The sequence below is a fragment of the Leuciscus leuciscus genome (genome assembly GCF_965113295.1).
Source record: "Leuciscus leuciscus genome assembly, chromosome: 3".
Classification (NCBI taxonomy): Eukaryota; Metazoa; Chordata; class Actinopteri; order Cypriniformes; family Leuciscidae; genus Leuciscus; species Leuciscus leuciscus.
Window position 1 is genome coordinate 53,967,917 of NC_138727.1, and position 16,762 is coordinate 53,984,678.

The window sequence follows — 16,762 nt, forward strand, 5'->3', positions numbered from 1 at the left end:
CTCAAAGGAAATCAAAATAAGTTTCAGAAATTAAAATCAAAATAAGTTTCAGAAATGTTTTTCTAAATTACTCAAAGGAAATCAAAATAAGTTTCAGAAATTAAAATCAAAATAAGTTTCAGAAATGTTTTTCTGAATTACTCAAAGGAAAGAATGCAGAAATCAAAATAGGTTTCAGAAATGCATCAAGAGGTCGGTGTAAACCAATCAATGGTTTTGTGTGTTTGTGTGAGAATTTTTTAGAATGTCAGTGTGTTTTTGTCTGTGTGTGTGTGTGTGTGTGTGTGTGTGTGTGTGTGTGTGTGTGTGTGTGTGTGTGTGTGTGTGTGTGTGTCTGTGAGAGAGTGTGTTTGAGAGTGTGTGTGTATTGATCTGGCTAAGTCACAGTCGATGACAGAGTTGAATTGTACATTTTGTAATTGATTGAAGCGGTCACACTTCAGATTTATCCATTTTAATTATGTTTCTGTTATTAGTGGTAAGTTGAGAAATCAGGGGCCCTCTGATCTTCCAACTCCCACCAACAATCATAGAGTTTGAAATTTAATGGCAGGTCTGCCTTAGAATTTGTCTTGATTTGTGACTGTAGCCATTCAGTTGTTCATGTGTGTTACATTAGTTAGCAGTTTGTTGTGAATAGCGTATGCTATTCTCTGTGTCTCTGTTAGACCATGATCATGAGATCAGCTCCACCCTGTGTGTGTGAAGCTATCTGGATCTGTTAGTGTGAAGATGACACATCTTCGTCTGATGTGTAGTGTTCACCCTGGATAGACCATCTACCCCAGGTGATGTTGCTGTGAGGGTATAGTGATGGAGGTGTGTGTTCAGTGTTCATGTCTAGGAGATGGGTGGAATCTAATCGATAACAATTGTGTTGCAAATTTCGATCCAGTTCTAAACTGGGAGGCCATATTTATGCAGTAATGTGATAGTGTGACGTGTGAAAAGGCCTTTTATAATGTCTTTTCACCCATCTCCCGAGTCTCAGGTTATGTTCGAACAATTTCGCTGTCCTGGATTTGCTCCAGGTGGGCTCCACCATTTTGCAGAAGTAGCCTAAGCCTGAGACAGAAAACAGAGGAGAGCGAACCACAGATAATTCCAATATTTCAAAAGCATTAAATTCAGACGTGTAGAATTATTTTACTTGTTAGCAATTTTAATTCCAGATGTCACATGAAACCGAGTTTCATTGACCACATCTGAATTGTTGCTGTTGTCTCAGTGTGTTGTGACACCTGAAGCTGCTTTTTCAGTTCAGCCTTCAGTCTGCTGCATGTGCAATGCATTCACACATTTTAATTTGTGCAGATATTTTTTGACCTGCAAAAAACTGTGGTACTTCTGTCTGCTGTTTAGCATTTCACACCCTCCTCGTAAATTTACTTATCTTATCAGATTCAATTCAGTTGGTGCACCCCAGTCAAGGATTATTTAGCGTGCTATTACCTGTGCCACACTCCTAGCCGTGTTTTCTAACGGTGAAAAATAAAAGCATACTCCGCCCCTTTTTGGCACTGGGTAGCACACAAATGAAATTCTGTTTCAGAAATTCAATTTTAATGATGAAAGTCACACTTCTCCAATTATTGTCCTGCTCGGCGAGTGTAATATACATTTTTATTATAATTCAAGTTATAATATAATTATATTCTTTAACAATACAAGTCAAATTATATTGTTTTCGGTCTCTGGAACAACTTAACACATGGTCAAATCTCTACTTGTTCTCATGTCAATACATTTGAATATTAAAAGGCCTTTTGGCTCAGGGCTGATAAGATGTACATTCGCTGTTTTTCTTTTTCCCTTTGCTAGGTTTCAAATACCTTTTCTTCTCATTTAGTCTTTTTAAATGGCCATTATAACGTTTGATTCTTCTATTTACTCTTACTTTATATTTTTCCGTTTATAGATAAGGAAACTATATCGCTTTGCAGTCCTTCTCCTAAGGATGCACGACACAAGTGGTCAGTCCCGAAGATCAGAAGCTGAGGCAGTTGGCTAAATATCTAGGACGTTGCCGTAATCCCAACGCGCAACAACCAAAGATATATACAATAGCCCCCTTGGATGCCCTTCAGGAACTTAATTCAACCGTTTTCCAAAACTATAAAATTAGAACAGAAGTAATCGGAAGCGTCCAAGCTAGGTTATCAACCAGCGTAAAGCTGATCCTAGTCGGCAGAGGTGGAGATTCCAGGGGTCAGAAAGTAAAAGTCCTGCCATATATTTATTCCACCCATGAACTCACACAGCAAAAACTCTAGTGTTAAATGAACTCTCCTGGGAGTTTATTTGGCTCCAGACTCAAGAGTGTTAAAGTTAACGAGCTAATTAAGTGATTGATTGAGTGATGATTGACCATTATTGAAGACACCTGATGTTAACAAGCAGAATCACTGAAGGAGAAAAATCACAATTTTAGACACCGTTATGGAGATTAGTGTTCGATTTAGTTGGGCAGTTGACCTTCAAATGATTATCTTTAGATTTTGTTTGGTTATTGATCTGAGTTATTACAGCCAGATGATCAAAAAGAAAAGGTGATCAGGTGGTGTTGGTTATATTTGAACATAATCATAATTTGATCTGAATCACTGAACTCAATCAGAGCCTAATCTCTGACTTAAATGTATATTGGTCATTACAACATCACAGTAATTCTACAGATTAAGTTCCAGATTTTTCAATATAATTCAAATTATTTCTTAAAAGTTGTTCTGATAAAGAAAAAGAAAATCTTTCTTTAAGGCACACACAGACATCAAGATTCAGTGTATGAATCTCAACAATGGTGACAATAATAAAGCATGTTGCAGTGCATTCTGGGTGCCACCAATCAAAACTCATCCATGGCTCCCATCATGCATTGCGGTATGAATAAATTATGATCTGAATTGTCTTGTTTTCCTAATTTAATATTCTTTTTGTCACCATTGTTGAGATTCATACACTGAATCTTGATGTCTGTGTGTGCCTTAAAGAAAGATTTTCTTTTTCTTTATCAGAACAACTTTTAAGAAATAATTTGAATTATATTGAAAAATCTGGAACTTAATCTGTAGAATTACTGTGATGTTGTAATGACCGATATACATTTAAGTCAGAGATTAGGCTCTGATTGAGTTCAGTGATTCAGATCAGATTATGATTACATTCAAATATAACCAACACCACCTGATCACCTTTTCATTTTGATCATCTGGCTGTAATAACTCAGATCAATAGCCAAACAAAATCTAAAGATATTCATTTGAAGGTCAACTGCCCAACTAAATCGAACACTAATCTCCATAACGGTGTCTAAAATTGTGATTTTTCTCCTTCAGTGATTCTGCTTGTTAACATCAGGTATCTTCAATAATGGTCAATCATCACTCAATCAATCACTTAATTAGCTCATTAACTTTAACACTCTTGAGTCTGGGGCCAAATAAACTCCCAGGAGAGTTCATTTAACACTAGAGTTTTTGCTGTGTGAGTTCATGGGTGGAATAAATATATGGCAGGACTTTTACTTTCTGACCCCTGGAATCTCCACCTCTGCTAGTCGGACTAACACATCCTCTCATCCAAGTCGCCCGCACACTTCCTGATATCAGCTATTAGCCGTCGCCAATCTCTGACGCAATCTTGTGTAAATATACGAATCCGTTAATCTATTTTGGAAAAAACAAATCTCAGAGTAATTCAGAATACAGTCAAACGTAACAATATTTAGTTCTCTGAAGCCTTAAATATGAAAAGGTTTTTGTTTCAGGATTAATGAGATGCGTTCGCTGTTTCTGATTTTCAAATTCATTGTGAATCACATTATAGCCATCAAATTCAGCACAGACACACGCGTTTACTTCAGTTTACACAGGACACATGGCCTAGAATACAACATCTACAACCTTTTACCTAAGTGTTCCAAATACACCCACAGCATAACAATAGAATACAACATCTATATCACCTTTGCCTAAGTGTTTCAACTACACTTACAGTAAAGCAATCCTGTGTTTAAACAATAAACTTTAAATTAGCCTATGTGCATGTTGTAGCACAAACAACCAAATTGTGTTCTATGTGCACGATGTGTTAAGCACAATTTCAAATTTGAAAATGCAGAATTTAGATGTTAAACTATTAAGCTATTTGCTATTGGGCTGCTACCCGACTAGCAAATGATGCTAATAGCTGAAGGCCTTGAGCATCCAAAGTTGTTAGGTCAGTAAGAGTTTTAGATGCATTTGAGCTTTGGTTACTTGCAGAGTGCTGGTTTTTGTCATTAGATTGTGATTGTCTGCGTTTTATGAAATAGGGTGGAGGTCTGCCTCTGCCCAGTGACCAACACTTTTCCTCTGTATGGCCTGTTTTGTGACAGGAATTACAGAATCTGTTCAGTTTGCCACAGTGTGGCTTTCTGAATTGTCCTGCAGATGGAGGATCTTCATGACATTCTAACACAGCTACCTCACCATGCATTTGTTTCCGTGACTCAATTCTTGTTGCCCAGTTAACTATACCTTCGAATGTGTTTTGTGCTGGAGAAGCACCACACATGAGTGATTGCTGTACACGCGGCCCTGCATTTGTAAGCAGGAATTCAAGGAGAATTACATTGTTGTGGTTAACACCCTCAATTCCAGAATACTCCTCAAAAAGTTCAAACATATTTTCTGCATATGTCTCAAACGATTCTTCAGTACTCTGTTTCCGATTGAAAATCAATTCCCATCCAACAGGACTACAACCACGCAGCTCGCGAAGGCATTGTTTTAGTCTATTCAAGATTTCGCTCTCAGGCTCATTTTGATGCATTGACTGCACAATGGTGCCTGTCATCAAAACCGGTGGTACACTGTTAACCCTTGCTGTAAAAAAAGGCCAAATTCTGACAATATCATACCATTTTCCATTAAAACAGTAATATACCGTAGAAAACAAAACTAGCCTACAGGAATATACTGTGAATTAACAGTGCTCAAAATCGACACTCAGAGGCTGTTTTCCCAATCACACCCTATACCCTCATTCACTATTCCCTACATTAGTTCACTAATATAGTCCACTTGACAGAGTGAATGAAAAGAAGTGAGTGAATTGAGAAACTGATGAACACCTGATAAGCAGAATTACTGAAGGAGAGAGACAAACAAGAACAGAAAAAAGAGAAACACAAAAACTACAACTGACTTCTAGCAATACTGAGTGTGAAACCAGTTTACAAACCAGTTTACGATTATTTCTTTCATACATGTACAAAAGTTCTTGTTGAGAATTAACAAAGATTTAGTTAATAATAAAATTTGTTGTCACCATGATGAAGATCAGTATTTGCTTTAGTTGGTCTCTTGTCCCTTGACGTCTTACCATTCATCTCTCTCTGGCTGCTGTAACAGTGAGTTTATAAAACACATTTGTTATGGCAAGAAAAAGTCAAGAGGAAGATGATCAGGTGTTTTTATTCTTTTGTGATAATGTCTCAATCATCTTGGACTATCTGATTTTCAGATTATTCCTGTATATATTCATTGAAATTATGGGTATGTCATGTTTAGCATAAATCTGTGTATTTACAAAATGAAATCAATATTTCTGTAATCAGGTCTTCTGAAAAATAACAATCATATAGTGCATTCAATTTTGTTTAACTCCTGCTAGACTCAGACACACACAGACATCAACAATCAGCATATGAATCTCAACAATGGTGAAAAGTTTCATGTCGCAATGCATGCTGGGTTCCAGGATAATATAAAACTCCCAGCATGCACTGCTGCATGAATAAAAAAAAGAAAGAAATATTGCCACCATTGTTGAGATTAATGTGCTAAATTGTGATATCTCTGTGTTTCTAGAACATAGTGTAGCTCTGTTTTTTTTGGTTTATGCATGTGTTAAAAAAAAGAGTCATAGCAATTTATTGCTGTAGTTTCACAGTGGTGCTAATGTAACACTTTTGATCGAGGATAAAACTCTGAATGAATAAGAACTAATTCCTTAGTGAATGAACAAGCAATATAATGATTTTGTCATCATAAGCATTACAACCACAATCATTCATAAACTGTGTGCGCACAAGTGTGACTTGCAAAAACACAGCTCAAGCAGCAAAAGAAAAATTAATGTTTTAGCATCAACATCCCAACTAAAGCAAACACTGATCTCTATAATGGTAACTTCAAACAAACATTTTCAATAACAACTTCTGTATGACAGAAATAAAGTCATACTGGTTAATAATAAGTGTAATAATGTGTAATGGCTGGAAGTCAGTCGTAGTTATTGTGTTTCTCTATTTTCTGTTCTTGTGTTTCTCTTTTCTTCAGTGATTCTGCTTATTAACAGAAGGTGTTCATCACTAATGCTCAACAATCACTTACATATTCACTTAATTATCTCACTGCAACACTGTCTCAATGTTACTTTTTACTCATTGTAGTGTGGATTTCCTGTGGGGTTGAAAGGGTTAACAGTGTAAGATAAAAAGACACACCCACAAAATGTATTTTAACAGTAATAAACTGTAAGTTATAAAACAGGTATATACTGGCAACACTGACTACGTTTACATGCAGCCAATATCCGGGTTATGGTCGGGTTAGAGTCACTATTTGGGTTTCTGAAACATTCGGAATAACGCGTTTACATGCGTGAGCAGAGAGAGTTACTCCTGTATACATGGAATTTGCAATATCCCGATGTAAACGGCGACGCACGGTTAGCGTCTGGACGTACGGACTTCCTTAAGACGCAATATGCGTCATTTCCGATTCTTTTTCCTGTATCCAAAGACAACAACAACAGCAGCAGCACGCGGATAATGAATAGTTCGGGGCAGATAGCGATCGCCTTTGTTTGCGCTTTCCTCCTCGCTCCAAAAGTGTGGTGCTTTGCTGCGTCTCGCCATGTTTACCTCTACTTCTTGTTTACTTCCGGTATACTGCACGCGGGTTTCTGTATGCGCTGTCCCTACTCAAAAGACCAAGATTCCTTGCGAATAGAACATGCGCAGAACACAAATCAATGTCCCTTTTGATGGGGATATGCCGATACGCGTTTACATGACCAAATATTCGGGTTAGAAAGGGGGTACCCCAGGTATAATATCCGGGTTTTTAAAAACCGGGATATGAGCATATCCGGGTTTTTGCCGGTGTTTACATGGCCGTGCGCGACCGGGTTATTGCTAATATCCCGGTTTTGAACGGGTTATTGGCTGCATGTAAACGTAGTCACTGTTGCCAGTAGTTTACTGTAAAATTAATTTTTTGGGTCACCATTGTGCAGAAGAGTAGAGCCTGTGCTTCAGTCCAGGAGAAGATCTACAAACATTGATGATTTGCTGCATGTTGCTTTGTTTAACAGACAGTGACTGTGTAGTTGCTGGTCCAGTGGAAATCTTTTTATGTACAATAGTTTTTTAGTGGTCTCAAATGAAAGAAGTTCACAGTTTTACTTTGCTCACATTATTAATGCATTATAAATTTTAGTTAATACTAAAATGACAGTTGGTCAATTTAAAGCAGTCGGTTTCTGCAAGTGTAATTAGTTCATTTGAATTAGAATTTAGTGCATTTTTACAGAAACAAACTAGACTACAGTAAAGATCTGTACAATTAACAGTATTTTACTGACAACAGTGTTGCCAGTATTTTACTGTAAAAAAACCCGGTAAGGTCTAACAGTGTATCTTATAGTTCAGAACATCTGGAATTGAGCTGATGACAATTTGCCAAATATCTTTTGGTTCGAGCTGAAATGCATGTTTTAGACTAACAATGTGTCTCCACCATGGTTCGAATGGCCCTTTCAAAGGGAACGGTCCGATCTCTGCTTTAAACAAGCTACATTCAGTTACTGTTAAAGGACGCCGAACGGTTGACTCTGTGCCGTTTGGGTGCCGTATCACCTTAAGGGCAGAAACAGGCACTCTTTTCATAACTTTATCACATGCTTCATCTGTCTGAAAAGATACAAGATTATTAGAGCAGGCTGCCTCATCTAAGAAGTGTACATTTTTTGCCCAATCACTGTTAAGCTTGTTGGGAGTCTTGCTTTTAGCATTTAGCTTAGCCTTAAGATCTGCAATGGTGTCTTTGTGATTTTTACACTTTTTAGTCAGGGCTAACAGCTCAGCTAGTAATTTATCTAGCTGTGTTTGAAGATCTTGAATCTTTTCCTCAGACTTTTGTACCTCTGCATTTTTAGAATGCACTTCTTCACATTTAGCATCCATAAGCGAAGATAGAAATTTTGTTAACTCATTTAGCCGTTTATAACTTATGAAGTTTAAAGCCTCAATTATTTCACCATGTTTTGATTTCTTCTGTTTACTACCCACTGTTTTCCACCAAGTGAAAATGTCATTGTCAATAGCATCCATGTTAAGACCTTTTCTACTGAGTTTGTACAGTGTAGGCTGAACCTTTTCGGCCCATAATGTAAACAAGACATGATCAGTACACATGCTTTCACAATAATGGGCTTACAGTTAATTTTCCCAGATTTTTGACTAGATAGTCTTCTTTCTAAAAAAGATCTATCTCCATCCCAGCATATCAAATACTTTAGGGGTTTACTTCTCAGAGGAACTTAAATAAGCCAAATTAAATTGAATTACATAATTTAATTCCATCTGTGTCAAAGTTTAAGATTTTAATGGAATATAGAGTTTGTCAAGATTAGTTTAGGTTTAGTATAGGATATTAATGTTTTCAATGTGGCTTTTGGGCCTACCAGTCAGCCAGTGAGACAAAACATGGTTTAAGCGTTTGGACGCAGCATGGCTTTAGCCTTTAGCATTAGGCTTGGGCACAGCATGGCTTAGCATCGACAATAGCACTTAGCATTAGCCTTGATATTTGAGTTTTAGCTTGTAAATCATATCATCCTGTTTTCCCCAAATTTTCTTTTCATAAACAATGCATCGATCTGCCTTTTTATTTATAAAATCACGTGTTTTCCGATCTTTTACAAACTTAGATTTTTCTTTCTCTGTTTTCTGTTAGTTTGCTCATTCTTTTCACGTGTTGCTGGTTTCAACAATGGCCGGAAAACATGCGCCTGATTTTAAAACTTTTAGGCTTTACTTTTTTAGCTCTTCATCGATTATTCATTATTTGGAAGATGCTATACTTTAGGTTTCGTTTCTTGTTGCTTAGGCAAAATAAGGAGATCTTTAAAATCTAATGCACAAGGGTTTTCATTCTTCATCTAGCTACCGCATCACGTTCTAAACAAAGGGCTTTAATTCCGTAAACAATGCAAACATTTCTTCAACACTTCTATAAAGGGCAGAAAAAGTTTACTTACCATCGCGGCGGAAGAAAGAGAAGATGTTCAAACCTCTTGTTGATTTTAAAATCCCAAATACTTGCTGAAAAGGACATTTCTCGTGAAACTGTTTTGATCTGTTTTGAGATCACGTCCGAGGTCACCATTTTGTAAGGCCCGCTATATTTGGTCCAATCTCCGGTTCGCCAATACACGGGGAAGGTTGTCACGTGTTCTGTCCTCACTCATGCAAAGTATTGGTTGGTTAAATTTGCAATACATTAATCATATGTATTTACTCGTTAATTCATCTGACTCCATAAATGAAAGGTTTTAATAATATCTGTGCCTCACTAAAAGAGAGCGAATGTTTGACTATTCCTTTTAACCATTAAATAAACAATGTCAAAATCAGTTAAAATAATCACATTGTAGCAATTTAATATTTCAGATATCAGAGATCAATTCCACAATCAATTCAAATATCTAGAACATTGTTATACATTGGTTACACCAAAGAATCTTACCCAGCTTGTACCTGAGATAGAGAGAGAGAAAGGGAAAGAGAGAGAGAGAGAGAGAGAGAGACAGACAGACAGACAGAGAGAGAGAGAGAAACCACCTATCCAATTCCACGTCCAGCCAAGAAGAAGAAGAAGCCAGAGAGAGTCAGAACACCTTCCTTTATCCTCTGACCAGGTGACAAGGGGGATGGGGAAGGCCACCCTCAAATGGCTTCTATCCCACAGAAGGGGGGTTGCCTTATCTCTAAACCAGTTTTCTATGAACTTCTATAAACCTTATTTCCTTTTATTTTATCTATCTGGATATGATATATCTGTACCACTCACTTTGAGACATTTCAAATGACACCAAAAACATAACAGTCAATGTTGAATATTCACATTAAACCATGTTCTTGTGTGAGTTCCTAGTTTCTGAGAGGAAGAAAGGCTGTATTGGGGGAGGTCAAATGTTAATCAGCCAGCAGGGCCCTTTTGTCCCATAAATCAGGCCTCAACCAGTATTTTCAGTCTTACAATCTCATTAACTTTAACTCTGCTTCAGTGTTATTTTAACACTCTGTAGAGTGGGACCATATTTGCTCTGAGCAGTGTTGATTTAACACTGGGGATTTTGCTGTGCAGTTTTATTCTGGCTGCTTTAACTGTGTGTCTCTGAAACATGGCAAAGAATGCAAGAGTAAATCAGATCAGAGGTTGTTAGGTATTTTTTAGTGATGCCATCATGTAGTGGCCTGATTTATTCATTCAGGCATGACATAAATCTATTGTCATGCCTGCTTCTACAATCATCAGTGTATAGAATATACAGGAGTGGAGAAAGGACACATCCCTGAGGGGACCCTGTGGATGAAGACAATACCTCTGACAAACAACCATTAACCCTTACTCTCTGAAATGCGATCAGTTAGAAAGTCAAGGATCCAACCAACAATACTAAAATCAAAGTCAAAACTTAAAAGCTTCTCTACAAAAATATGAGGTTGTATCGTGTTAAAAGCGGATGAGAAATCAGCAAATAAAATCCTAGCATGAGTCTTAGTTCCCTCTAGATGCTTAAGTACCAAATTCAACAAAGTGGCCGTAGCATCCTCTACCCCACGCCTGGCCCTATAAGCAAACTGAAGAGGGTCAAGGGAATCTTCCACCTTTGTAAGAAGCTCTTTTTTAAGCAATCTTTCAAAACTCTTCATAATGAGGTCAAAGCAACTGGCCTAAAATCATTTAGACCTACTGGATGATTATTTTTCGCCACTGGAATGACTGTGGAAGTTTTCCATAATATCGGCACCTTCTGTTGAGTAAGGGACAGTTGAAAAATATAATAAAAAATAGGTCCCAATTGATCTGCACAGGAAATGAGCAGCCGACCCTCAATATTATCAGGGCCTGCGCTTTTCCTGGCTTTTGAATGTTTAAACCCATTAATTACATCCTGTTTGCAAAAGGGATAGATCCATTTACAGTTAAATTATTTTTCTGCTCACTACGAATATTCTCAAAGTCACAAGTATCAAACCTTACATAAAACTCATGAAATGCTTTTGCAAGCTGAAAATCATCTCTATACCCTTCCAATACCACCTTCAAATCTTTATTAGGCTTTGTCCCAACGATGGTTTTCATGCCATCCCATGCTGAGCCCAAATTACTGTTTTTTTAACTGCCATTCTATCTTTTCTTTATAATGCACCTTTGCCATATTTATTTCCAATTTCACTTCCTTTTTTAACCGATTCAACTAAAAAAGATTTCCTTCCCGAAATGCACGCTGTCTTTCTTTAAACAGCACCCTAAGTGATTTAGTTATCCATGGTTTATTATTTGGATATACTTTTACAGACCTTACAGGAATAATATTATCCATACAATATGACACATAACAGCTGACAACATCAGTAAGTTCATCTATGTCAGCACATGACTCTTTAAACATTTCCCAATCAGTGCATTCATAACACCCTTGTAGGATCGAGATGGAATCTTCAGTCCAGTTCTTAGACTGTCTGATTAAAGTTTTCCCCCTTCTTAGAGCTGTACGATACAATGGGAAAAGTTGTATACAATTATGGTCAGCCCCACCTAACGGGGAAGAGGGAGAGATTTATATGCACCCTTTATAGAACCATAACATAAATCTAGAGTCCTGTTATGTCTGGTTGGACATGTGACATATTGGTAAAGGTCTCTCAAGGTCTTGTCCATCAAACAGTGGTTAAAATCACCCATGATTAACATTGGTGCATCGGGAGAAATAAGTTGCAATCTTTGAGTTACTTGTAGAATACTTTCTGAGGCTTTATCTGCATTAGCTCTCGGATGGATATAGACAACCATAACGAATATTTGGGGAAACTCACGTGGCAGATATGGTGGGCGTAACGATACCGACAGCAACTCAACGTCTTTAGTACACAGTCTTTCTCTCACAATGACGTTCTTACAGTACCTTTGGTTCACATACTGGCAAACTCCTCCTCCTCGCGACATGCCCGTAGCACCATCATCTCTGTCCAAGCGCACAGGAGAACCAAACCCGTCCATAGTAATGTCTGTGTCTGAGTCTCTGTCCGAGAGCCATGTCTCAGTGATGGCCAATAGACATGAGTCTCTGAATTCCCTTTGGAATCGAACATGAGCTTGCAGCTCATCCGTTTTATTACGTAGTGACTGCGCATTAGTCAGAATAATGGACGGTAAGGGAATATGGGAAAGAGACTAGAATACATCAACTGATCAGAGCATTACGCGATGATTCTTCATCATTAAGTAGCTGATATCATCTGATCACATTTTTTCTTACTGTTCTTGCCATAACAAACAGTTAAAGCAGTTAGAGAAAAACATTAACATTAAAACATCAAGAGTCAAACTGCCCAACTAAAGCAAACACTGATCACCATAATGGTGACATCAAGCCAAACTATTTATTTCAATAAATCATCAACATCTAAACCTCTATTAATCTCAATAAGGACTTTTGTACATATATGACAGAAGTAAATCTGGTTAGTAATAAGTGGAGCTGGTAATGCTGTTTTTGGAGTTGTTTAATGATGTTGGAGCCTGACATCAAATGTTTACCAAAATGTGACGTCTGAGCGATGTTGGAGTCCATGACTCCATGTCCAATAACATTTCTAGCTGGGGTGACTCACATTGTGTATGGCAAGCCAAGTGGTTCAGAATTACGCTATAGATTAATCGCGTTTACAGCCAAACGGCGTCAAATACGGCGTTTTAAACTGTATTTGACGGCGCAAAATACGCCGTTGTAATTACAAATGCCGTAAAAACAGTGCGAAATACGTCAATGACGCCGTATTCGACGGCGTTTTAGTGTGCATGGAAAGCGCCGCTTTTTACGCTGTTCATCTCGCCATTTGACGCCGTAAAAAACGCTGTTTTGGTTGCAGAGAGCGCGTGTTATTTTACGGCGTTTTGCTTATAGTATGAGACACGCCCACTAATTTCCACAGCCAGTAAGTTCTCTCCCAATCACTAGCTAAGTTTCCATCCACTTGTCAATCGAATTATCTTAAGTTCGATAAAAAAACTCATGCGAATAAAGCTGGTGAAAGTGTGTTTCCATCCAATGGCTTTAAAGCGAATAAAAACCTGTGCGTAATGACGTCACATGCTGTTTTGCGATCAAATTGGTATATCGAATTGATTTGAGACATTTTAAGGTGTTTCCATTCATTTTCGCACTGAATCGCACAACATTCAAGCAAACATTTTCGAACAAAGTTTTGCTAGACAAAATGGACGTGACATTGGTCAAAACTTGAAATATAAATTATCAGAAAATGCGTTTAATACTATATTGAAACGTCTGTATACATCAATACTCCCTTAATAAAGACGTTAGAAAAATATCAGTATACACATGCGTTTTATATTTAATATGAGGGAAATACACTTGCATTACGGTCCGGATGTGACACAAAAAATCTTTAACTGATGATGAAGGGTTGGCTCTCCACAGAACATATAATATATTCATTTTATTTTATTTTTCGTGTTCGCATTTATGAGGAAAAAACAATGTTACGGACGTGACAGTTCTCCGTTACAGACGTGAGTGCTCTGAAAGCGGCACTACAAGACTGCTTTAAAACTTTCACAGAGATCTCAAACAGGCATTTAAAACACGAAATATTAAGGATTGGAATATCAAGCAAAATAATATTCGATGATTGATCGAAAATCGTATCTCTCCCCCCACATGCTCACCGGCAAGACGCTCCGTCATTTCTCTGTAGCCTACTGTAGGCTAGGCCTATGTGTTGTAGCCCAGTCATTAAAAAACGATTTAGTTTCATATTCATGTTTAAATAAAATAATATATATATATTTTTAAATTCTATGTTGATTATATGAAAAGTGAAAAGCATGAATAAGATAAGATGATCCCGAAAATATCGGGAGACAAATGGAGTGGGCAGACATGATTTTGACCACTTCATTAAGTTTGTTTTTGTAGAAAACCTTTCTTTAAAGTGAATTTCGTTTTGTATTAATTTTATCTTAATTTTAATCAATGTTTCATCAACCAATTGCCTGGATTTAATACATAAGAAGTAAATAGCAGACAATATAATCAGGACACAGAGGCGCCGGCGCGTGGAGCTCTCTTAAATGAACCGAAACTAAGCTTCTTGCCTCACAGACCTGAGAAATATATAAAGCATGTAATGTGTACTTTTAAACAAAACAATTCAAAACGAAAGAAAACAGACTGCTCTCTGCTTAATGTAGCCTAATCCGTATGAAATGTGAATTTCTCTCTGGCGCGTTCACTACGAAGATCGCGAGTCAGCATCATCATTCATCTTTGACTCAAAACACTTGTTTATTAATAAACAATTGAAATGTCTCCTTGATATATTTGACATATTAATAATCATGACTTTTCCCAGTTCTTTGTGACAGCTATAAATGTATTTTTAATTTTTTTTATTGTTTTATCAAAATCTCTCTTTTTTTTGACACCTTTTTAACTTGGCACGAAGTTCTGGAAAACTGTCAAGTCCCGATATGCAAATTTGTTTAAATTCATACGTATTTTTTTTTACATTTAATAAAAAATAAAAGTCCGACCTACCGACCCTTTTTTTTTTTTTTGGCTGTTACGGCAAACCAAAATATTTTTAAGGATGGCAAGTATAAGAGGTGCAAACAGAGCGGAAATACTGGGCGGAAATGAACTAAAACTTCTTCTTCTATGTTTTGTGGCGGGTTGCAACCATAAAATGACCTAAAACTTAATCGCAATTCATTATTTATTCAGCAAATAACGTTTCCATCAGCGTTTATCGCATAAGCCGTATATCGATCAAGATCAAATTCGATGAGACCGAACGTATTTCATTTGAGTCGATATTCATGAAATTCAATCGAATTTTACTGTTTCCATAAGGCATTTTTCATTTGATATCACTTAATTCGGATAAAAACGTGTGGATGGAAACATAGCTACTGATGAACTGAGTCAGACCAGACCAATTCAGCACGGATCATTTGTGGTAATCCAATTTCTCATGCTCATAAGGAGTTATTAATTTTATGGATTAAAAATATTTTTTTAATCCATAAGAGTTATGGGTATAGAGTTATGGATTTTATCCTGTTTTTTCTCCGTTCACAAAAGCGCTACAGGTGAATACGATGATGAATACCCTTATTATGTTGCTGCTATTTGTATATGCAGGCTAAAACTAAACCCCTGGAAAAAAATGTTTGGGCATTTTTAATGGGTCACAGTCACAGACACTTGTTCATTCTAATTTAATTTAATTTTAATTTAACATAATCTTGTCGGTTAATGAATGGAGAATGATCGCGTCGGTTGAAGGTCGCATAAAAAAAAAAAAATTAAAAAAAAATGAATCCAGTTTGTTGATAAAAGAAAACATTTCTAATTTCAAATCGTCGTTTCTCCCGCACCCTGCTCCCCAGACTGGACGGCGCTCACATGGGTTGCCAGTCTGAGCACACGCAACAGGAACAAGCGCAATGGACAATGAAAATTGGCAAATTGGCAACGTGTAGTATCACAGACCATAACAAAAACAAACATTCCAGCCTGGAAATGCACATTTCAAAGTAAATTAACTGGCTGTAGAAGTGTTTTTCAGAGAAACGAGTATGTGAACTTAGCATGTTTCCTCAATATATGCAAACATATTATGGTATTTTTATGCTTCAGTAGAGTGAAAAAGTTACATACAGCACCTTTAAGGGTCATGAGCCCAACTAAAGCAAACACTGATTATCATAATGGTGATTTAAAAATAGTGATTTTCTCCTTCAGTGATTCTGCTTGTTCGCATAAAAAAAATAATAATAAAAAAAACAATAATGCTCAATTGTCACTCAAATTGTTATTGAATGATTAAAACCCACACACAATATGATTGTTTTGTGATATAGTCTGTTTATGTGTGCTTTATTCCAGGGTGATGTACGAGGCAGAGATGCTGATGCCTCTCTGACGGCCTTTGTTGTGATTGCCATGCAAGAGGGCAGAGAGATCTGTGCTGGATCAGTTGGTGTAAGTGAATTTGTTTCACCTCCAGTGGCCGCTCGGGGATTTCTAAAATAGAGGAAGCACAGTAATAATAGCCTTGGGATCCTCTCCAAAAACATTTTTGAAATATTGCTTTAAAATGTCTTTTTGAATCACTTTTAGACATAAAATATAAAAAATGAAAATGAAACTTGCATTAAGGAAATATAAATATAATTTCACTCACCTTGCCTATCACCTGAAGAAAAAAATCCATCATTCTATTCTTTTTTTAATGTCCGTGTTAGGCCTTTAATTAAAGCTGACTGCCTGTAGTTAAAGGACAATTCCGGTATTTAACACTTTGAGTCTATTTTGTAGCTTATTTTGGATGAACAAGAGTGGTGGACAAATACATTTTGACAATGGTTCCTGTCTCGACTTTTTTTACTATTTT

The 16,762-nt window shown here is 37.0% G+C and overlaps 1 protein-coding gene across 3 annotated transcripts in view; it reads left to right on the plus strand.

Annotated features, from left to right (window-relative positions):
- Positions 1 to 16,762, plus strand: part of LOC309493636 (complement C3-like) — a 233,196-nt gene that overhangs the window by 45,609 nt on the left and 170,825 nt on the right. For 2 of the 3 annotated variants that reach the window (XM_082162783.1, XM_082162785.1), the window contains exon 27: positions 16,255 to 16,350. The exons of the other annotated variant lie outside the window; for it this stretch is intronic. In XM_082162783.1, coding sequence (XP_082018909.1) covers positions 16,255 to 16,350 — 96 coding nt within the window. The remainder of the gene's footprint in view (positions 1 to 16,254; positions 16,351 to 16,762) is intronic. 3 annotated transcript variants of the gene reach the window in all.